At 30.8% G+C, this 23,507-nt stretch overlaps 2 protein-coding genes across 2 annotated transcripts in view; one reads left to right on the top strand and one right to left on the bottom strand.

Annotated features, from left to right (window-relative positions):
• LOC145287984 (propionyl-CoA carboxylase beta chain, mitochondrial-like) overlaps window positions 1-23,507 on the bottom strand; it is an 84,568-nt gene that overhangs the window by 43,017 nt on the left and 18,044 nt on the right. Inside the window, exons 3-8 of the mRNA XM_080135980.1 lie at window positions 21,768-21,836; window positions 20,391-20,447; window positions 19,067-19,180; window positions 16,567-16,627; window positions 8,876-8,925; window positions 4,591-4,632 (exon numbers count right to left, since the gene is read on the bottom strand). Of these exons, the coding sequence (XP_079992106.1) occupies window positions 4,591-4,632; window positions 8,876-8,925; window positions 16,567-16,627; window positions 19,067-19,180; window positions 20,391-20,447; window positions 21,768-21,836 (393 nt within the window). The remainder of the gene's footprint in view (window positions 1-4,590; window positions 4,633-8,875; window positions 8,926-16,566; window positions 16,628-19,066; window positions 19,181-20,390; window positions 20,448-21,767; window positions 21,837-23,507) is intronic.
• Window positions 13,097-23,507, top strand: part of LOC145287983 (alpha-1,2-mannosyltransferase ALG9-like) — a 69,386-nt gene continuing 58,975 nt past the window's right edge. The window contains exon 1 of the mRNA XM_080135979.1: window positions 13,097-13,115. The gene's annotated coding sequence lies outside the window, so the exon portion shown is untranslated. The remainder of the gene's footprint in view (window positions 13,116-23,507) is intronic.

Raw genomic sequence — 23,507 nt, forward strand, 5'->3', positions numbered from 1 at the left:
AAAAATTTGGATTCATATTCAAATATAAAAATTTGGATTCATATTCAAATATAAAAATTTGGATTCATATTCAAATATAAAAATTTAGATTCATATTCATATATAAAAATTTAGATTCATATTCATATATAACAATTTAGATTCATATTCATATATAACAATTTAGATTCATATTCAAATATAAAAATTTGGATTCATATTCATATATAAAAATTTGGATTCATATTCATATATAAAAATTTGGATTCATATTCATATATAAAAATTTGGATTCATATTCATATATAAAAATTTGGATTCATATTCAAATATAAAAATTTAGATTCATATTCATATATAAAAATTTGGATTCATATTCAAATATAAATATTTAGATTCATATTCAAATATAAAAATTTAGATTGATATTCATATATAAAAATTTAGATTCATATTCAAATATAAATTTGGATTCATATTACAAGGGATATGATTTGAAATTCTAATGGAAATGAGACACTTAATGGTTGGGGAAATTATTTGTAAAAATTCAATCAAATAACAAAATTTATGAATGTTTTTTTATGGAAATAGTTTTATTTGCTAACTAATTTTTAATTTACTTTCAAGATACAGATTACTTCAAGCATGTGGTTTATTATAACTTCTTTTAGGTTTCTGAATTTTTTAGATGAGGAAATTTGTGAGTTGAAATTCTGACAAAAATGGGACAATTAGTCGTTAAGGAAAATGTGGGTCAGAAAATTTGGTATGATATGAGAAAGACAAGTGTGATAAAAAAAGAAAAACAAGAGCAAACAGTAGGTCGAGGAAACAGAGTTTGACAGACGCAGCAAGGATGCATGGGATTAGAGGTTTTGTAAAAATCAGAATATAAGATTGTTTAATTGTCTTATGTGTATTAAGTGAAAAATAAAACCACTATTTTTTATAGAAAATTATTGTTTCATTACATTCAAGGGAAAGAACTCAAATGCGATTCATACAATGGCGATATCTCGATGGCCGTGTTCATACTCCATGACAATCGAAATTCGATCATCGTGTACATAGGGTGTACGAGGTGATAAAATTAATTTAATCATAAGTTTCAATTGAGCTCTTAAAAAAAAATGAAAGAAATATTTTGCTATATTTGCTTAGGGTAAAATATTTCCTTTTGATTTGCATGTTTCATATCTCAAATAATCTTTCTATACATGAACTTTTAGTTGATTCTTATAATTGCCTTCTTTGTACAGGTAAAAATACAATTCGTTTAAATCTATACTCCTATAAATTTGGGTTTTTGGTGTATTGATATTCATTAAAACCCTTTTTACTATTTATTTAAAAAGAAAATACAACTTTGTTATATATGGATCGTGGAATTGTATTCATCTGCAAAAAATCCAGCTCATTTGCATATTCTTTTAAACATTCATTTTAATTAATTCCCTATTAATTTTTTTGGTTTTCTTATGGAATGATAACTATTACGTGTAATTATTTTCATGCAGATATTCTACATGATTTATACTTACATGATATTTGCATAAAAAGCGTATCTATGCATAAAAAGACTATAGTAAACACAAACCTCTTTCTATATATATTTATGTATGCGTACATATGTTTAGAAAATTTTGCCACCAAACTCCGCTGTCAGTTTTTGGTCTACAGACATGAAACTTCATACATGCAAAACTTTATATTTGGGTTTTAGCCAGGGAAAATCGATGCAAAAGTATGGAAATTAAAAAAAATGGAATTTGCCAAGTGAAGGTCAAACAATGGCGGCATTACGAATATGCATGCGTGACATAATAGTTATTGGTTCATGTTTTAATTTTTAGCCTTGCAGCAAACATGTTTTCATAGCTCAGGCATTAACATCAAAGGAAGGAAAAGTAAAGCGTAAGCTAAACGTTTTGGTTTTGATTGTCAGTTATGGCGCACAAATTATTTTTTTAAAAACTTTTTAAATCATTAAATCCAATATAGTATAATAATAAATACGAAATCTGCATTAATCAAAATATCATATTTAAGTGTATTTTCTGACCGGGTAATACCAGGTGGCCTGCTAGTTCTAAATAAAATCAGGCATGATTATTTTGATCTTATTTTTGTAGAAAAATATTAACTCCTACTTTCTCCTAATATCACAGAGCAAAAGTAGAACAGCAGTTTGGATTTAGTTTGTTTTTGATGAAATTGATTGGAAATAAATGTTTTTTAAAACATAATCTGATCTTTTTTTATTTTAACTCATTTACACTCCCTAAACAAAACATGCTATTTAGGATTTTGTCTAATAGGGAACCTACAGGAGTTGAGCAGTGAGATGCCTGTTCACATTACATTTAAACTCATGTAGTACAGTTAGAGAACCAGGAACTTCCAAAGCTTAGCAGCCCAAGGTAGAAGCTAGTAGAGTAGACATTCCCGAATCTAGGGATTTCAATAGTAAAGAAATGGGATTTTTCTGCTTTTTGGGTTAGTCGAGAATATGTACGTCAAGGAAGCACAGGTACTATGAGTTCATCAGAACATACTCCAGTATAGTACTTGTAAAACAGGCAAAGTGATGCAATATTATGGTGATGAGAGAGAGGTTGGAGCTTGGCCGATAGTGCAGGACATATTAGATTTGATATTCTTTTTTGAATCATGTCTAAGAGTGATAGTCTAGTGGTTGATGCTCGTCCTAAATATGGCAACAGTGCTTCATGCATGGGCGAGTTGTGGCTTTGTATAGGAGGCTCCCTGGTGTAAGTAATTTTCTACCATGGTAAAGTGAATCCACCTTGTTTGCAGTAAACTAGCAATGTTCTCAAAGTATTTGTTCGAATTAATGTTGTCTGTGAATGTCAGACTGAGGAGTTTGAAAGATGGACTCTCAGGTAGGGTGTTATTTGTTACGGCAATCGGTGGTTGAGAAGATTTTTTTGTATTTGTTATAGGAAAAACGTCTTAGTAGAATTAAATGTTACAATCCACTCACAGCCCTATTCCACTACTGACTAAAGGTTGCTTTCTAGTTTTCTGTTATTGCCTTGAATATGTGTACATTCGTTTTTTTTTTTTTCTCATGTCTCTTATAGAGCATGGTATCATCAGCAAAATATACACATTTCAGACAAAATTTAATCAGGAATAATAAAGGTCCAAGGATCAACCCCTGAGGCACACCTGCATTAATATTATGTTGTTTAGATGTATAGCCATCGAGGAGAACCTGGATTTTTTCTGAATATGTTGAGTATTCATCCAGTAATACTGCATGATTTAATTTTTTTGAGAAGCCTTTTATGCCACACCTGATCAAAGGCTTTGGATATAACAAGGGCTACAGCTGTAGCTTCCCCCGCCTTATCCAGTGCATGGTATATGCATTCAGAGATGACGGTTAAAATATCTGCAGTAGAACGAGCTTGCCTAAAATCCATATTGTTGGTCAGAAATAAGCTTAGCACTTACAAGATGGACTAGTGCTTGACTGATTAAAGACTCATGCATTTTAGTGAAGAGGAGCAGGAAACTGATGGGGCGATAATTGAGTGATTTAGTTCTGTCATCAGAATTCTTGAATACTGATACAGCAGAGGCAATTTTACAGCTTTCAGGAAAGCAAGACTTGGCTAGGCATTTGCTAAAACATTTGGAGAGAACAGAGGCTAGCTCAGCAGAACATTTCTTGATTAGTTTTTTTTTTTTTTACACGGTGGTCACCACTTATCAAGGCCCGGAAGCCACTCAGGGATAAGGATTATTGCAAGTACAGTACGTTAGTGTGGAGATTTAATGAAGTGTTTACTTAAGAGGGCGGTTCATTAGGAATTTGTTAACGTTGGACTTGAAGAAATCCAAGTTGTAGTCAGGTGGGAAGCAGGCAGACGGAACAGAGTTCCACAGGCGTACAGTTCTAAGAAAGAAGTTTTGTTCATGGAATCCACGTTTTGATTTAGGCAGGGAGTAGATTAGACCCACATGCCTTGGAGATGTCTAGATTTTTATGATATCACAGACATGAGAAGGAGGGATTTTCAGGTTTATGATTGTGGCTTGTGTCCACAGAGGGAAATTTGAGAGAGAATGGTTTGTGGAGTCTAAAAGGTACAGTTGAAGACAAACTACTGGGTAAGCAGATCAGTTTTCTCGGTCACCATACAAGTGACATCATGGGTGTTAGTTGATCGTCCATTATTCATCACACTGTTATGAATTTTCCAAAAATCACGAGCTTCTATTTTCTGCAATTCAGTACATTTCCTGATCACTTCAATATACCTTCTCTTAGAAGCTTTCACCCTTACATTTATTTCTAGCTTCTTTAAACTTTTGTCTATCACTACTTGACTTATGAAGGATAAATCGGTGGAATGCATGTAGCTTTTGCACAATAGCAGCTGCAAAAGTTGAATTGATTTTGGTGAAACATAATTAAGTATTGGTGTTGTACAAACTGCACGTATGGAGCCACAAAAAGTCTGCATTACTTTATATGTTAAATATAATTAATAAACAATTGAAAAGTGAGCAAAATGACAGTTTTTCTAAAAGAGAAAATTTATTCGCTTCACTTAGCTGAATACAAATTTCACATACCTTTACAACATCTGGTCCTGTGATAAAAAGGTAAGAAGTATCCTGTAAAACAAATAAAACAAAGTTAAAAACGTTTAACAACTCTTCAAATTTTGTCACTAATTTTGTACCAAATATTAATAGATTGGGATAAAAAATGTTAACCTTTTTCATGGTTGAAGATTTATTTATATGTGAGTTTGAGAAAACATATTTCTTTCATTTGAGAAGGGGGGGGAGATTTTATTTAATATACAGGGTGGCCACAAAGTCATGCACCAATGAACTGAATTTGAATAAATGTTACTACTATAACTTTTTTTAATTTTTTAACTTTTTTAATTAACATTGGTGCGTGACTTTGTGGCCACCCTGTATATATTGCCTATATACATATATTCATTGCGTTCTATTGATATATTTTACAATTAGATGGTGATTGCATAATGGATTTGTTCATAGGCATCTGTGCAGTTTTTGCTTTCATTAAATGCCTATGAGTAAGGTTTATGCATCATCTGAGTTAACAGTAACACAGTGTCTTTTCTTTCAATTGTTCTAGAATATTCACAACATTTCGGCCGATGCGACATCAAACCTTCTTCAGGTACATTTTTTTTTTAAATTTAATATTTTTTATTTGGGAATCTTTATGTTAAATTTTATCTCCAATGTTTGAGTATTGAAAATTTAATTGTTACTACAGATAATAATTATAATCAACAAAAATTAAAATTTCTATCCAGTTGTGGTTGATGGAATGAGAATAACCAACCTCCTCATCATCATCATCTCTGGATAGAAGTTCCTCAATGTAGAAAAGTTACACATGAAGATGGGTTAACTGACCAAAACATTGGGAATAATAACAATTAAGATGAGAATAGTAATCCGAAGAATACAAATAATCTTATTTTTATTTTTTTAAATCAATTTTCACCCCGAACAAGGCACAGTGCCACTTTGAAGTAGAGGGCTACTATCAAGGACATAAGTTGCAGGGGCATTATGAAGGGAGATGAATAGCAAGATGTTTTTTCACATTACACTTGAACTTCTGCATGTCAGTATAGTTGGGAAAGCAGAATCCCGGAAGGGAGTTCCAAAGTCTAGCAGTTCTGGGGAAGAAACTATTGGAGTAAAAGGCTTTCTTACACCTAGGAATCTCTACTGTGAAGGGGTGGAACTTAGCTGCTTGTCTGGTTTGTCGGGGGGTAGTCACATCGAGGGGTACAAGTGCTTGTAGTTCGTCAGAGCATTCATCATTAAAATACTTGTAGAACAGGCAGAGGGATGCAACATTTCGTCGGTGGGACAAAGGCTGAAGCCTAGATGACAGTTCAGGACCTATCAGGTTGGCGACTCTCTTTTGAACCCTGTCAAGGAGAGAGAGACAAGCAGCAGATGCACCAGCCAAAATGTGACAACAGTACTCCATACATGGGCAAATGGTGGCCTAATAGAGGTACAGGATACTTTCAGGCGTAAGTAGTTTTCTAGCACAGTAGAGAGAGCCCACCTTCTTTGCAGCAGCCTTGGCAATGCTCTCAATGTATCTATTCGAGTTCATATTCTCTGTAAACGTTAGGCCAAGGAGTTTAAAGGAAGTACTTTTGGGTAATGTGTTCTTGGCCATTGCAATTGGTGGTAGAGAAGGTTTCTTCTAATTATTGAAGGAAACAAGCTTAGTCTTGGCAGCATTGAATGTGACCATCCATTTTTGTCCCCATTCCACTACAGTTCATTTTTTTTTTTTTTTTTGAGTAAAGCATCATTAGAAAACGCCTACTAGACACTATCCTCAATGTATCTATCGTATAGGGGTTTTTCAGGACAACCTAGCATGAGGATACTTTCCCTGAAAGTAAACGCTGACTAAATATTAAAAAAAAAAAACTTGGTATTCGAAGCACAAATCAGATCTCCTTGCTATGGCCAACTTACACTGACCTTTACGAGGAATGGTGTACCTTCTCCAAGTGATGTCACCTCAAATAACAGCATAAAACTAAATACTCCACCAGAGTAGATAAATTCTTGTCTTGGAATTCAGTAAGACCAAGAGACCACAAGAAAGATACACTATAACATATTTAAATGATCAACTGAGGAGAGGAAAATTTTGTTCCCAACTTCCTTACTAACTTAGCGTCTGAGAGATAAAGGAGAACTTTAATGGAATATTTGAATATCTACGTATCTCATAGAAATCAAGTGTTTGCCCCCAGGAAAGGGGTCTCTTGATTTCTGAGAACTTTGACTGAAGTAAAATGAAAAACCCGGGATATACACATAATATACACATACATATACATGTGCACATACATATATATTACTAATATGTAGTGATAAGTAATAAGATTGTACATCTAGAAACAAAAATAGGTTTAAGGCTCCTACAATTCATACTAGAATTGTTTGCAAGGCGTAATGGATAAAGTACTAAATAAAATTGAATTCTAATTGACACTCTTTTGGAGGTCATGGCTAATGAAGCGAGAACATGCTACTTACATGAATTAAACCATTTCATTAAAAATTACATATAGATTACCGAGTTCAGCGAGATACACTTGAGGAAGGTCAGAGATTACATCGGCCAAAATATTGTGTGAATAAAACTCAAGATGAGAACAGTAGTCTGAATAATCCAAATGCAAATTTAGAATTGAGTTATGTTTGAAAACATCCATTTTAATTCTTTTCGTCATATTTAGTTTAATTTCATTTTACATGCTTGCATATATTGGACAGTTTTTTTTTTAAATTGACTTTCAAACTAAACAATATAATATAAACATGAAGGTAAATTCTAACTTTCAAAAACGATTTTTAATCATGCAAGCAATTTAAAAAAAGAACTGCTAAGTATGATATTATATTTCATGTAATTCAAACTGCACACAATAAATACGTTAACAATAAAAAGAAAACATTATTTTCACATTGATTTAGTCTCGGATTAATATGTTTTACAAGAAAAAATGTCAAACTATGTATATTTATGTAATTTATGTAAAAATTACTCAAATTACTATTTTTGCACAAAATTGTTAAAAGAAATGCTAATTCATTTTAGATGCTGACATGTTGTTGCAGATTGAAGCCCTAAGATGCAAGAAGAGTGGTTACATAGCTATCATAGTCTATGCAGTTTTCAATTTATTGATAATTTACAAAGAAAAATAATGACAAATATTTTGTTAAGTAAAAAAATAATGTTTCTGAATTTTGCACATGAGGATTATTTGTATTATTTGGATTCGTATTATTTGGTCGGCAGTTACATCAACCAAAACGTTGTGAAAATCACATAATACAAAAACATAGTGTTACACAAAAGAAAACAACAAAAATATGTTTAGAAAAACAAATTAAATAATGGAAATTATTTATATTAACAAAAGTTAAAATCTTGATTGAGATTAGTTTAAACAATAAACAAAAGGTTACCAACATAAGAGATGACATAAGCAGGAATAATGTTTTATTATGTTTGTGGGGAGAGTTTTCAGGACTCGGGAGAAGAGCGCCAGTTATGGGGAGATTGACTCAGGGATAGATTTTGATGATTTACGTCCTGGGAAGCTAAAGGGGACTTACGTCCAATATGTAGAGACTAGTAAAGACAACTTGGCAGGCGAGTGTGAGCTTCACAGAACTGGGAAATAAAGTTATATAAATATAAATTGTCATGATGTCCTTTTGCATTGAAGTATTTCTTTTACAGTGGCTCAAGGCCAGGTGAAAACCAGAGAACAAAGAAACTGTAAAAGAAGGTATGCCTCCTTTGTTTGTGTGTCAGGCAAACAAGAATGTTTATACATGTTTACTTTGACTGTTTAATTGATGACGTTACGCACATACGCGTTCGACAAATGACACCAGAGTATATACATACAAAAGACGATTCGGCCCTTGTAACAATACACACTGAACGATTTAATCGGTACATATATTAAAGATACTAGTGGCGTCTTGTACATCTATGCCTGCTATATAACAATACATTTACAAATTTGAAGTACAAATACATATCTAATCATTAAAAAAGGGAATAAATTGATAGGAACTTAATTTTTGCCACATTACTGAGAAAGAATGAAAAACAAATACTTTTAATTTGTCAAGTTGAAAAAGTTACAAGGAATAATTTTTTTTGTAAGAAGTAAATGTCTTTCTTTTTTTTTAATGGAAGAAATGTTATTCTGAGACAAAATCAATTTGAAAATTTTTAGACTTGGGATCATGTTCGGGTGAAGATATACATGGATATAATTGAAATAAATGTTTAAATAAATTTTACCTTGACCATGAAAGTGAAATCGGTTAATGCCGGAGAGTACACAGCTCCACCTGAAAAACAGAATTTTAAAGATATTTTTTTTTTTTACAAGACTTATCAAAGCCCAAAGGCCACTCAAAAATAAGGGTTAATGAGTGTACGAACATCACTGAGACAACAATGTAGTAAACATTAGTGGTGGAAATTGGGTAGTATTTGATTATTTAAGGGACAGTTCAACATGAATTTGTTTACATTGGACTTGAAGACAATCATATTGCAGTCAGCTGGAAAGCAGCCCAGCAGAACAGAGCTCCACAAACATGTAGCTCTACAAAAGAAAGAAGTTTTGTTCATGGAATTTGCTTTCTAATAGAAAAGTGGGGGGAAATTCAGATAGAAAGTGGGGAAATTGCTGATAGTGGTTATAGCTAAATGAGTATTTTTTGTGAAGGTTTGGCAGGTGTGGAGGGGAGTACCATAGATTCGAGCTTTGACGAACACTTACCATGAAAATAATGAAAGAATAGGAACACCCTTGCAATGTCTCTTCTGTGGGAAAGAGGTTGCATGAAATGTACATAATATTTAGGAGACAAAATTAAATAAATTTCTATCTATTTGCAGATATATCTACATGACTAGCAGACACCATGGCATGAATGACAACTCCTCTATATGAGGCTCAGGGTTCACAGCTCTGAACCTCATATGTTTTTGTTTTGTTTTTTGCTTTTTTTAACTTTTACAATTTTCAAGTTATAAATTAAAAAGTAAAACGTTCATCTTCACTGTTTATGGACGTTTATTATTGTAAAAACATCTAACATAAAATTAATATCACCATTGGATTCCTCACAAAATTTACAACTCGTTTCACCCATCACAATTCGGACTTTAATTCAATAATTTTAGTTGACTATTTGCGTTGACCATAGAGATCAATAGCAAACTCAGCAGAAGGTAACTGTTCGCCTCTACAAAATCTTATAAGTTGATATATTAAAGTAATTAACTAACCAAATGATGCTTGTCTGAGCATATTACCCATCTACTACTAATTATCGTTTCTTAGTATTATACACGTTAAAGAGTTTGTATCCAGACCTGCTATTTGCTTAATTATCTAAAAATTAATGGTTAATACATTAATTTCCCTATAATTAAAATGCCTAAAAGTTTTGTAATGCATTGTACTTGGAAGAAATTTAACTATATTATCTATATATATATATATATAAACACACTCACACAATCACAAATTACCTGCCATCCGGCAGCTATTAATATAGCTTGAGTATTTTTGAATGTTTAACTTACATTGCATATCTTTCATATAAGTGTATTGTAATTTTTTAAAGTAACAGTTCATTTAAATTATCTTCCTTGACAATATTCCTAGAGGTAGAGACTGAAACAAATTATCCAGTTTGCAAACTTAAATTGTTTTAAGAGTAGATAGGATCTGCCTATCACCCAATCTTTGCACTCTTTCTTTGTCTATTAGCTAGGCACAGAAGAACGATCACAGGGACTCCTTAAAGACAACCAATACTCTGCCTTGTTTTCTGACTAAGACAATGAATGGTATTCCCCTATTTCTTCTCTTTATCTGGAGAACTTGTCACTTAGTATCATGTAACTAGTCTTATCTTACAAGTCGATGGAACAGGTAGACAAGCCCACTCAATAAATGGTCTTTTTCATTCATCTCAGCCAATGATACTGTTGTGTTTGTTACAAATAGAAAAATTTTAAATGGCATAAAAAATCTGTTGTCTGAGAACTCCTAAATTTTATTTACATCATTACTTTGATTTAAGGTGATTTCTGCATTCGTTATTATATAATTTATTTCTGGCTATAATTACAAATGTAATGCTTGGATTCTAAACTAGAAGGGCTTTTAATCATATCGTTACACCGAATTACTTTTTTTATCATTTTGTTCTACCCGATGCCAGACATTCACCCACTTTCATATACATTCCAACCAAGAGATCTTTTTAAGATTCTAACTGTCCCTTTAAATGCAATTGTTTGCATCTCTCTTGCACATGGTTCATGCGGTATATTTGCGTGGTCGTTTTGAAATTCTATTTCATGAGTTTAGTCACTCCTATAATTATAATATTTAAAACTATGGACTACACTGTGGCATCTAATATGACTTATTAATTTGTACTTGAAAATATTTTGACAAAAAACAAAAATATTTGGATTTGTTTAATTAAAAATAGATAAAACATTTTTATTTTATTAACTTTCATGATGAATAACAAAAGTAAAAAAATCCTATTTGTTAGCAAAGGCAATTATTGTTTTGTTTAATGAATTAAATGGAAGTGAATAAAATACATTTATAAATATTTTTGTGTTTACTTAAATGAAGCAGTTTTCTTTTTTTGCCGGACCAATACTTAACTAACAGCTTTTTATTTTTTACTTTTATTTATATTGCAAAGTCTCTGAAAACAGAATTTCTTTCTTAAAACTATTTCGTTTTCTTTTCAATACTCCATGAGTAACAAACACTATTAGTTTACAACAAAGAGAAGTTGTGAAAAGGAATTAAAATAAATTTCAAATTAGTTGAAAGTTCTTTTGCTTATTAAATAACTAGCAAGGCTACTCAGCATTGCTTGGGAACAGGGACAACAAAACAGAAAAGTTAAAAAGTGTGTGCAACATCTTTTAAAATCTCCCCTCTCCTTTCTATTTCCGACTGCTCCCAACCTCTATTTTTGACTGCCTCTTTCTCTAATTAGTAATTGGTTTAATGTAATAGAAAAAAAGAAAGAGAAAATAAAATAAAGGAAGAAATCTGATTTCAGCTAATTTCAATGCTGTTTTTGAAACAACCCCCAGCACTAATTTGTCCCCTGAAGACTCCAAGGGAATATAAATATATTTAATCAGGTTACACTAAATCTGATGTATCTTATGCAATTGAAAAACAGGTGAAATCATGATAGTACCAAACAATCACAGCAATCATTTGAAATATCTTTAACTTATCACACAGGAGATATTTTGGAACTTGTGCAGAATTTGAACTAGACATAACTAACTTACTGCTTGTCTTTGCTCAGAACATGATGTCATGTGTTTGGGTTTAACTGTAATCTGACGTAAGACACTGCTCAACCAATCAATGTGCAGCAAAGGAGCACACGATTTGGGGGAAAATATTGGAAGAAAAAAACTTAATAAATTTAAGTAAACAACTCACCCTCAAACAAATAGAAAAAAGGATTCTTGACTTTAGTATCTGTTCTGATGCTACACTTAAGGTAATTTGTCTCGGTCAATGGAGGAGAAACTGGGACAATTATTATTTTGGGTCTCTACAAGAGTGCCTCTTTTGCCTTTTTTTTTTTGGGGGGGGGGGGGGGGTAGCTGGTTTTCCCCCCACATTAAAAACGACTTTGTGTCACATTTTGCTTTCGTGGGGAAGCAAATAAATACTAATAGAAAAAAGGGTTCTTGGCCTTCAGGTCAGGATCAAAATGTAGTATCTGTTTTGATGCTGCATTTTACTTTTTTGGTCTCAGTGGAGGAAAAATCCTTCATGACTGATACATTTGTTTATTTTTGTTACTAATCAGATATCCCCTTTCTGGGGAACTGGTTTTTCCCCACACTAAAAACCGACCTTGTGTCTAACTCTGCCCTCGTAAGGCAGCAAGTAAAAAAAAAAAAACAACTAAAAAAAACACACCCTCACGGCCATTCCTAACAACTTTATACAAGATGAATATCTTCACCTAGGATTAACAGTTGCACTTGACAGAAGATGTTTCATACTGCCAAACAAAAAGATTAATCATTGCAATGAAAAATTGTGTGGCTTGTGGTGAACGGTGCATCATCACCAAAAGATCTATTAAGGATGGATGTAGCTGGAAGTGCACCAGGATGAAATGCTGGCAATGTACGTCAATAAGGATTGGCACATTTTTCCCGCATGCCAAACTGAAAATCTGGACTGCTAAAATTTATCTGCCTGTAAGCCTATAAGATGGCAAATCAGAAGAATCACAACAAAAAAAAAAACTGTTGCCTAGCCCCACAAAGAAAAAAAATGCAAAAAAAAAATACATGAAAAAAGTGCTTTCTTAAAGTTTTTGTTAAAAAAATATGAAAAATATAAAAAATTAGTTATCTTATTAATTTTGTTCAATTTTGCTTAAAAAAATACAACTTGCTTATTTTTTTTTTCACTTAAAAATGTGTTACAAGAATAACACAGAAATTTACGGTAGGTCATTGTTTCTTTTTTATTTTCATTTTATATATATATATATATATATATATATATATATATATAATATTTCTGATAATTTTATTATATTTAAATGTTTTCTTCAGTATTTTCCTTGAGTAGCATTGTTATGCTTTGATAATTAGCGACGCTCAGAGAAAGCCGGTGGTTAACGTCATGTTCCAAGAAAAGCCAAGCAGCCAGTTAGTTACGGCTGGTTCAAATTCTGCACAGGTACCAATATTTTTAATGAGAAATTGTAATTTGCCAATTATAGTCTGGTAAAATCTCCCTACATTTTCCACATAATTCTTACCGGAAGCAATCATGACTCAAAATAGTTCCTTATTAAGTATTTGTATTTTGAAGTGATTTATTGAAATTACAAAAAAGCAAATTATTGAGAATTATGCAAATAAAAATAATAAAATTATAAGAATTAAATGTTTCATTTATAAAAACCTCATAAAAAATGTAGAAAGTGCAAATAAAGACTAATTTTGTTATTATTTTTATAATTTCATAAACACATATTCATAATAAGATTTCATATAAGTTTTATTCCTTAAGAAAACCTTTAATTTTTATAATTTTGTTATTAAAAGTGAAAATAAATACTTATTATGTTATTTTTATTTTATGACCGCTTCTGGTAACAGGTACGCAGAAAATGTAGGGAGACTTTATCTGACCAATTTGCCTTAAGATTTTTGAGAAGTGGGGGGGGGGGGCAATAAATGTTGTGATCATAATAATGAAAATGAAGAAATCAATCCCACCATGTATAATACAAAATCTGAAGATGTTTTCCAGTCTTCATGCTGAAATCAAGTTTCCAAATAGCATTACAAATTAATTTTTTTTCTTTTTAGATAATTGTTATTTTATCAACTTGCATGAAAAGAACTATGTAAAAGATGCTTAAAACCGTTTGAATTATGCAAATACCATCAGTAGTTCAAAAGTTATGAGAATTTTAAGTGCCAAAATTTAGTCTTTTCTGTGGACATTTTTCTTTCGAAAAAGTGGGCTAAATTACAAACCTCAACAAAGAAATTTGGTAATTTCACCACCATTTATTTATTTTTCAAGCTATTCTCATGAAACTTGGCACTCTTATGTAAAATTGTGTGCTCTTTCTGAGTATGCAGTCAAATTTGATGCATCTCTTTACCATAAGCCATGAATTATAAATTAAGATGTACAAATTTCAATTTTTTTGTAACTGGTGCATGTTATCATACAGTGGGTGTCTTTTCATGAACAAAACTAAGTATTATAGTGGTATTTAAATATAGCTTTAAAATTGAGAGTAGGCATTTTCCTGCCTCCTAACCAAAGGAGAGCTTAATCTGGGGTGTAGCCATTGAATGCCTAAATGGCCGGTATTTACTACTCCCCTCAAAGAAAAAAAAAAGTTGCATAGATATAAATTAATCTCAGAAATAAATCAAAGAAAATTTTTCATATAAATTTTGGATTTCTGTAAAAGATGAAAATTCCCATAGTCGACCAGAACTTATGCATTTTGGGACCAGTCCAATTTTCAATTTTGTAAATTTTCTCTATCTGGCCCGAAATATAACCCTATTTTCTGAGATGCAACTATAAATCGTACTCTACATGAATCCTCGATATAGCTTTCACAGTATCAGGATACCAGGAATCCTGATAAACAACAACTATATATTCACCAGTTGATGGTAATTTTTGTCATTTCTATTCTGTTGTTTTACTGAAAATTCAATTATGTAAACAAAGAAATAAAACAGTAATTTTTTACCTTGGTTCTACCTTAACATTTAAAATAATTACTTTTATAGGTTTTAGGGTATGCTGAAAATGAATATCGGATTTAAATTTTCTGCAAATAAGTAGTTTTCTGGATATTAAGCAAAGTCATTTCTTATGTTATCGCTGGTGGTCATCTTGGTACGCGCAAGCACGCAAACCTAACTCCGAGAAACTATGCGCAAATGCTTGTATCAAGATGGCCACCAACAATAACATAAGAAATGACATTGCTTAATATCCGGAAAGCTACTTATTTGCAGAAAATTTAAATGCGATATTCATTTTCAGCATACCTGAAAACCTTTAAAGAAAAATGTTAAGGTGGAAACAAGGTAAAAATTTTCAAAATGCATCACAATGAAATTCTTTATCGAACTGCCTAATTATTATTATTATTATTTAGATATACTCAGTTAAAAAAAAAAAACGGGTTTGTTTTACAGATTCAAAAAAATGGTCTTCACAATGAGTTAAAAATAAATTCAAATTTCACAATATTTTTTTTATTTAATTGTTAGGTGAAAGTACAGAATAGTTAACAAAACACCCTTCCTTCCCCATGTTAAGAATGGGTTTCTAAATAATGTTATTATTTCAGCATGGTAGCATACATAAGTGCACAAGCACCTTTTATTTGTTATGTTTATTTTTTTTACCACTTAAAACCACAATTCTACCTAAAGTACAAGTAAGAAGTAATAAATACCATGATAACAGAAACGCATGTACTTAGTACATTTTGTTGTTTTTTAACGCTTTTAGTGCATGTGTACTAAAAGCATAAAAACAACAAAATAGTATTGTTTGGAAATCAAATTTGAAAAACTTGAAAATAAATTTTTTGAATTGACAAACTCAGAATAAAAAATGAAACTGATTTTTTTGCTTTTGTTTTGAAAGCAGAAAAAAACAGTTTTTTTTATTTATTTTAAAGAGAATACAAATGAAACTCGTTAATATGCTGACTTTAGTTAGCTCAGCACTGGTCAGCGCATTAACGCAGAGCGAGCCGTTTTCCCCATTAAGCGGATTTGAATTTCTATAAAAGATAACATTTTAAAGAAATTTCTGCACAATTAATAATTATCAAATATTTACATATTAGACATGAAAATAATTCTGAAACTATTATGTATATGAAAATGGATGATATATGCTGATTTATCTTATCAATTTTGAAATATTCTTCGTCAACTTTGCTCGGTCGTAACTTTGCTTCCTGTGGTCGTAAAAATATAAATCAAAGTCCAGTAGAGATGAATTTCTATGTTTATATATTATATAGCCTGTAAAATTTCAGCCATATCCAATCAAATTTGACCCCGCGCACGTGTATCCAAACGCAATGTATGAAATGTAAACATTGATAAAACAATTTCCCCTTTTTGTTGTCATTTTTTTTACCGTTTTTTCATTTTTAACTTGGAGCATAAATACATTGAACGCATAAAAGAAAAATAAATTAACATCATTTGAATGCTTATTTTATTCTCTTTTCATCAATGTAATTCTTTTAAAAATTGACCCACAAATAAAAAAGATATGACTTTTTGAAGCACATTAGGTATGTAATATTGCTGATGTCCACGAAAATACAGCATACGCTTGTAATGCTATTTCAAATGATGAAGCGAATATCAAATGTAATATTTACCTGCACAAGGACCCATTATAACAGATATTTGAGGAACAACACCGGAAGCCATTACATTACGCTGAAAATGAAAATCATTATATTTATTTTTCAAATTCACCACTCTACAATTCGTAATTCAAATATATAAAGACATTTATCACTCCCATTTCTTCTTGTTATTCACAAATACTATCATAATTAAGAAATAATTATATTATAATCAAATTTCAATTATGAAATTTTAGCAAAAGCATCAGTAAATAAATAAAATATTCTTTCAAAAACATTTTCATAAATATATGTATTTGAAAAATATGGCACAGCATGGGGGGGGGGCTGCTTTTAAATATTTCCATACAAAAGTATGTAATTCAGAAGAATATATCAAATAAATTATCAGAATGTTTAAAATTTCAATAAAATTCGCTTTAATATAAATTAAGATTCAAGAAAAATCATTTTTATTTATCTATTATTGATTTTCAGGATAATTACGAGTCATCATCAGAATTATTCACTTTAGATTTTGGAATTATTTATACAATTCCTTAGATTTTATACAGATCACTTAAAGAAGAAAATTAATATTTTTTTCATTTTTATATTATCTTTAACTTTATAAAATTATGTATGCGTGTACGTACAGGATTCACTCCTAAACTAATTGGCCTATCATTATGAATTTTGCAAAAAGTTATTTAGGAATCTTGTCATCAGCCATTCTTACATGTCAACTCCATCTCAGATGATACTAAAGTATCTTAAATTCAATGCTGGTGCAATGACTAAGAAATTCTGTATTACTTATATATATATATTTTCCAATGTAGTTTCATTGTTGTTGAAAAGGTCTTTGCCTCTTGAAATGTTTTTGGTATATGACTCAAATGTAATATGCGCAAAGCAAGGATCACAAAACATGTTTTGTCTATCTTTAACTTGTTTTAAATTGAAATACCATGTTCGTCCATATTTCTAAATGAGTTACTTGTATTTTGAATTTAAACAGAGATTTAATTATCTAGACTGAACATTCTGATAGAGTAATTAATACTGAGGTGCCTTCCAGCAATCTTTAAATGTTGCTAAGCTCTTAGTGGGGATTATTAAATAATTATTGTTTTCAAATTAATAGACAAAAAGTGCTGTATGCCTTCAAGACATAAATTTTTTGTCAATATAAAGATATCTGTTATTAAACATTTGAACAGTTCTTTAGTATCTAATATATACTCCATGTGGTCATCGGTCAAATTTCATGAGGAAAAAAAAAAACAGAACAAAACACAATACAAACATCATTGGTTCAGTCACATGAACCTGTTCAACACAATTCCTTACTAAAATTGGATCAGACAGTCTATTACTAACATTAACACATGTTCTCGCATCAGCACTAAAAAGTTTAAATATAGATATAAACTTATCAGGACAACAGTGTTTTTTAATATCCAACAGAGTATCAATATTCATCGTATTAAGTTTTTGTCAAGTCAACTGATATCTGATAAAATCCATTTTCTGTTCAATATACTTTTCTTATTTTTCTGATAGAAAATATATCTACAGTTCATGTAACTAAAACTACGCTCTCCCTCTGGAAATCATCATCAACAATGTAAACTAAAAGTGTACTAAACCTGATTCTAAACTTTCCCCACTATTCTATAGTAGAATCAGGCTTGACTCACTTCACACAAGTTAAAGATATGCCACGATGGTTTCATCATTGTTATCCTTTCCTTTGTTAATTACGAAGGAATAATTCGGATCATGTGGGATTCATCATTCCAAAGCTTTTTGCAGCAGAATAGTTATTAAAATTTAAATTCCACATTTCAAGATTTTTACACTGTCTATATAGAGTGATTCATCATTATTCAATTTATGAGCAGTCATGTTGACTTCTACAAGAGAAAGAGTCTCTACCATAAAATATCCTGTGACTTCAGAGGGAATTAACTGGAATAATTCATTAACCAGTGCAGATATATTTAAAAGATCATCAAAATGTTCTTAACATGTCCACTTAACAACAATTTCCTTTTAATCACAAAGTAATTATTTCCCATCTTTAGAATGCATGATAAATTTGAATTTGCTTGAAGTTTGCAACTTACAAATGTTTTAATTTTATATCCTATATGTTCTAGGCGTATTCTATCTAGCGTGTTGAAGAATAAAATGAAACTATTTGAATGAACTTGAGATGAATAAATATTACAAATCATCACCAAAAATTCTATTTAAATTATGTCACTATTAAACTTGTATTAAAAACTAATATCACACAAAAATAATTATTTCATCATAAAGAGTAAACATTCAGTTTTGTTTACATACTATAACCTCAGATATTTCAGATATTCTAGGTTAACATTTACGAAAATTTCACTGCTTTGACATTTACGCAAAGTATACAGAACAGTTTGGGATACCTAACAAGAAATTGAAATAAGTCTAAGTTAGAAATGAAAAAGAACAAAAAATTTCATAAAAAAATATGAAAGATAATTACCTGAAAAATGTCAGCATAACCTGCCAAAGATTCAACACCTTCCTGAATTCGGGCACCTCCAGAATCATTCAGACCAATTACAGGCGCTCCAACCAGCATGGCTTGATCCATTATCTGATCAAATATCAGTGAATTTTATACACTATTGTTGCAGGTATATATATTTATATATATAAAAAAATTAATTTTAAATATACCAGCAGAATTACCCAGTATTGGCCAATTATAAAATATATTTAAATATAAATAACTTTAATGATCTATCATCTATATCAAAACCAAATGTTCAGTAAGATGACGTATAGAGCGCAAAACCTAATATCAGAGCATATATTTGGTTGTTGTTGTTTTTTTTTTTAATTAATAACTGTAATTTCAGTGAAATTTAAATCAAAAATAGTGTGTGATCATTCTACATTACATTTATATAAAAAGTATAAATTATGCTTTGTTTGATTTTCATATTTTGTATTTATTATTCCAGTGTTTATATCTGATCAACAAAAAAAAGTAAAATCTCATTTTTCAATAAAGAAATAAGTAAAATCTCGACAAATATGAGTAAACGAAAGTTGAAGAAGATACAGATTTATTTGATAAAAAAGAAGAAAATCTAACAAGACATTTTTTTATTTTTATGCTATCTCAAGCAGGAATGACAATTCTTCTCTCTAAAAATAAATTCCGTATAAATTATCCTTGCTTCTATTCTAATAAAAAAAAAAAACTATTCTTATCTCAAAGTAAGTTTTGCCTCTTTCTTAATCTTTTCTTATCTTTTAATTCTATTCTTTATCTCACCTGAACTGTTACTAGAACCTTTAAGGTTCGTCAAAAGGGACATTTTTTGGCAGTCAAAATACAGTCTTTTATATGGTTAAAAGGTGAACTTCAGACTTTATTATTATTTTTTTTTTCTTCCTTCCCTTTCAATTTATTTTTCCCTCTTTAAATAAAAGTTTACAATTATTTCAAGTGGTTTTTGCTTCCTCTTCTCTCTCCTTGTCTTACTTGTAAATGATTATATGGAATTGATTTTTACAGGTTCTAGTATTTAAATATGTCTAATTTGGCTGTTACTAAGTTACATTCAGGCAGTACATCTCGAAAAAAAAACAATCAATCAATGGCATTTTCTTAAACTGCACAGATCATTTAGGTTTTTGTTTGACATTTTGTTCAAATCTAAAATTTATACAGTTGAAAATAGTTTACCTATAAATAAAGGAATACACTATAAAATGAAGTGAACTGTTTTAGATTTAAATGTATTAGATTTTCTTTTTAGTTTTTTATCAATAATTAATAATTAAAATGTTTTTACCTTACAGATCTTTTTTGCGTGAGCACCAGATAAACTACCACCAAATACTGTGAAATCCTGAAAACATAAAATAATAATTGCAACAGTTTAACTTCCCTACATAAATCTGGAAATTAATGAAAACAATTAAAAAATTTGCTAAAAATGCATAAATACAGGAAGAAAACAATTTAAAAAGTCAAAGAGCAATCATTTATTTTATATTCTAGACATGAAATAACATTTTTTTTTTTACAAAGGAGTCACCACTTATCAAGGCCTGGAGATCACTCGAGGATAAGAGCTAATGAGTATACAGTAGTCAATGGGACATCGTAGTAACCGTTAGTAGCAGAAATTTGGTAAATTGGATTACTTAAAGGGACGGCTCATCAAGAACTTGTTCATGTTCGACTTGAAGACGATCAAAAGAAGGTTGGAACAGAGACCCCTGATGTGGGAGAAGGAGACATGGTAGTGGGGGTCTACATTGGAAGTTGGAGTTCTGGATTTAATTGTGTATTTTTTCTGGAGACTTTTCATGATGGAGCTTTGGGATTTGTGGAACAGGTCGACAGACTTGGTTAGAGCAGGGCAGAGAGGGAAAGTAAGGGAGAAAAAGAAACAAAGAAATATTTTTTTTGTAGCACATAATAAGGTCAAGTCGTAACAATTACCCCCTAATATAGCACGACTGCTCACACAAAAATACTTTTCCCTTTGTCAGAAAAATCACTCATTCTAAATGAGGACTGAGGGACAAATTAGGAGAAGCGAGAGTTACAGGAGCTGCAGATAACGCATCCACAATGCATTGTGTCTACTCTCATTTAAAAAAAAAAATAATAATAACAATATAAGTATTTTCGCTGAGTTCGACTCTAGTCTGTCATTTTTATAGATACGAGGTGTGTGGGGGATGGGGGGGGGATAGTCGTTTTATGCAATATTTTAAATCAGCATGCGATTAAAATGGATGCGTTCATTGGACCAGAAACTATTATACATTCAATAAAGCACAATCAAATAAAATAAAATACAATTTAAAAAGTGAAATCAATATAATTAATATTAACATTTGCATCTAATAAAAAAGAAAATAAATATCGCAAATTCGCAACATATCTGCTAGAAGCATCCATCTTAAAATACATTCGGTATAAGTTAAAATGTTAGAAATGTATTCCTATCCATATAGAAAAATAAGTTACATTTTTTATCACAAATAAAAGTGTGTAAGCATAAAACCTGAATGATATCAATCCTCTTGATCAAATTGCACAAAAAGCGTGAAACGTTACTTGATATTACCCATACCAGGGTTCAGGGCACTCACAGCATCCAAAATACCAAAACCAAATTAATAAAAATTATGAATTTTTAAATTCTGAAACTTACCTGGCTAAATACAAAAACTTGCTGGCCAAAAATCTTTCCTCTTCCAGTAACAACACTATCACCTGGGTACTGAATTAAAATAAAAAAACAAACAAAACATTAATAATCAGAAAACAAAAACAAATTGATTAAAATATAAAATATGGAAACCATTTGTTCTCTATTGTTAATCTTTATAAATCTTTATCTGAACCAGAGTTCCAGCCTGAGTAAGGTTGTATGAAAAATAGCAGTTGTCCAAGAATTGTGTCCCTCTCTGCACATGTAGAATAGTCATTAGAAGAAAATTTAATGATTTTGAATTCAGTATTGAATTTTTCTACACTGTTGGTTCACCAAAGCTAGAAAACCCTGATAACTCATAATCAAATAAAAAGAATTGAATTCAGACTTTTATTAAGACTATTAGTACAAAATGAAAGCAAAAACCTTTAACTAAAATTTAGGTTTGTTTATCTCCTACACAATCTATGCAATAAAAGAAATAATATATTCAAGATGGATTATATGGTCATTTCAGTTTTAGTAGTAATTTTGGTTTCCCAGTTTGAGTGTTATTCTTAGTTTGAATTCTAATTCTCCAGGAGAGTATCACTTAGAACTGAATTATACTCAATACTTTATCCATTACATCATAGGTTCTTGCATAAAAGCCTGAGAATTAAATAAAGAGTTCTGGTTCAAAATTCTGTACAGATTTCTGAGTTTGACAGATTCCAGAATTCGAAAAGAAGATCAGAAGTTACATCGTTCAAAACATAGTAAAAATAAAACTGGGAAGAGTAGTTTGAATAAGTTAACAAACTTTTAAAATTTACTCAGTACTATTTTGTTTTGCTGATTGCATGTAGTTATGATTAACACACTGTGACCTGATGTTGAATGTTTATCATCATTAAGAGAACTACCAGTTCATAAATAGATTGACATTTTCAAGGGTTTTTTTTTCATCATTAAAGATGAGATTATAATACTTAGCAATTTTCTGAAATTAAAATTTTCATATCATCACTGATTATTCCTAGTTACAAAAAGTTTAGTAACACACAATTCCAAAAGAAATTCTACAGAATTAATTCACCATTTAATGCTTACTAAGACAAAGATCGCTTTCCTTTAACAATTATAAAAAAAACTTTCCAATCACCCATTGCCATGACAAACAGTACTCTGCCTCAGAATCAACATTAAAAATCCTTAACTTAACATTTACTGGTAACATGAACTGGAACAAATACATAGAAGATATTGCCAATTCTGCTGAAAAAAAAAGTGAGCTCTCTAGGCTAAAATAACTTTTCCCACCTACAAATATCCTATAAATCCACCATTCACCTACGTATGGAATATTGTTGTCACATCTGGACTGGTGCACCTACTAATATCCTTTCCCTCTTAGACAAGGTTAAAAATGAACAGCTAATAAGTCCCACACTGTCTAGCAAGCTCCAACCCCTATTCCATCACTATAATGTTGCATCCATGTGGTTGTTTTACAAGTTATATTTCAATGGAATGTGCTCAAATGAACTTACTTTACTTGTATCTCTTCAATTTAAATACCTCTGAAAACCTGATAATCAGCAAAATCCCACCCCTTCACTGTAGAGGTTCCCAGATGCTTAAAAGCTTTCTACTCTAATAGTTTCTTTTCCTGTTTGCTTTTGGAATTCCTGCCCTACTTCCTGTTTCCATGACTTTACAAACATGCAGAAATGTAAATGTAATTTGAACAGACCT

This window comes from Euprymna scolopes, chromosome 11, assembly GCF_053919585.1.
Source record: "Euprymna scolopes isolate OS-2025 chromosome 11, ASM5391958v1, whole genome shotgun sequence".
NCBI lineage: Eukaryota > Metazoa > Mollusca > Cephalopoda > Sepiida > Sepiolidae > Euprymna > Euprymna scolopes.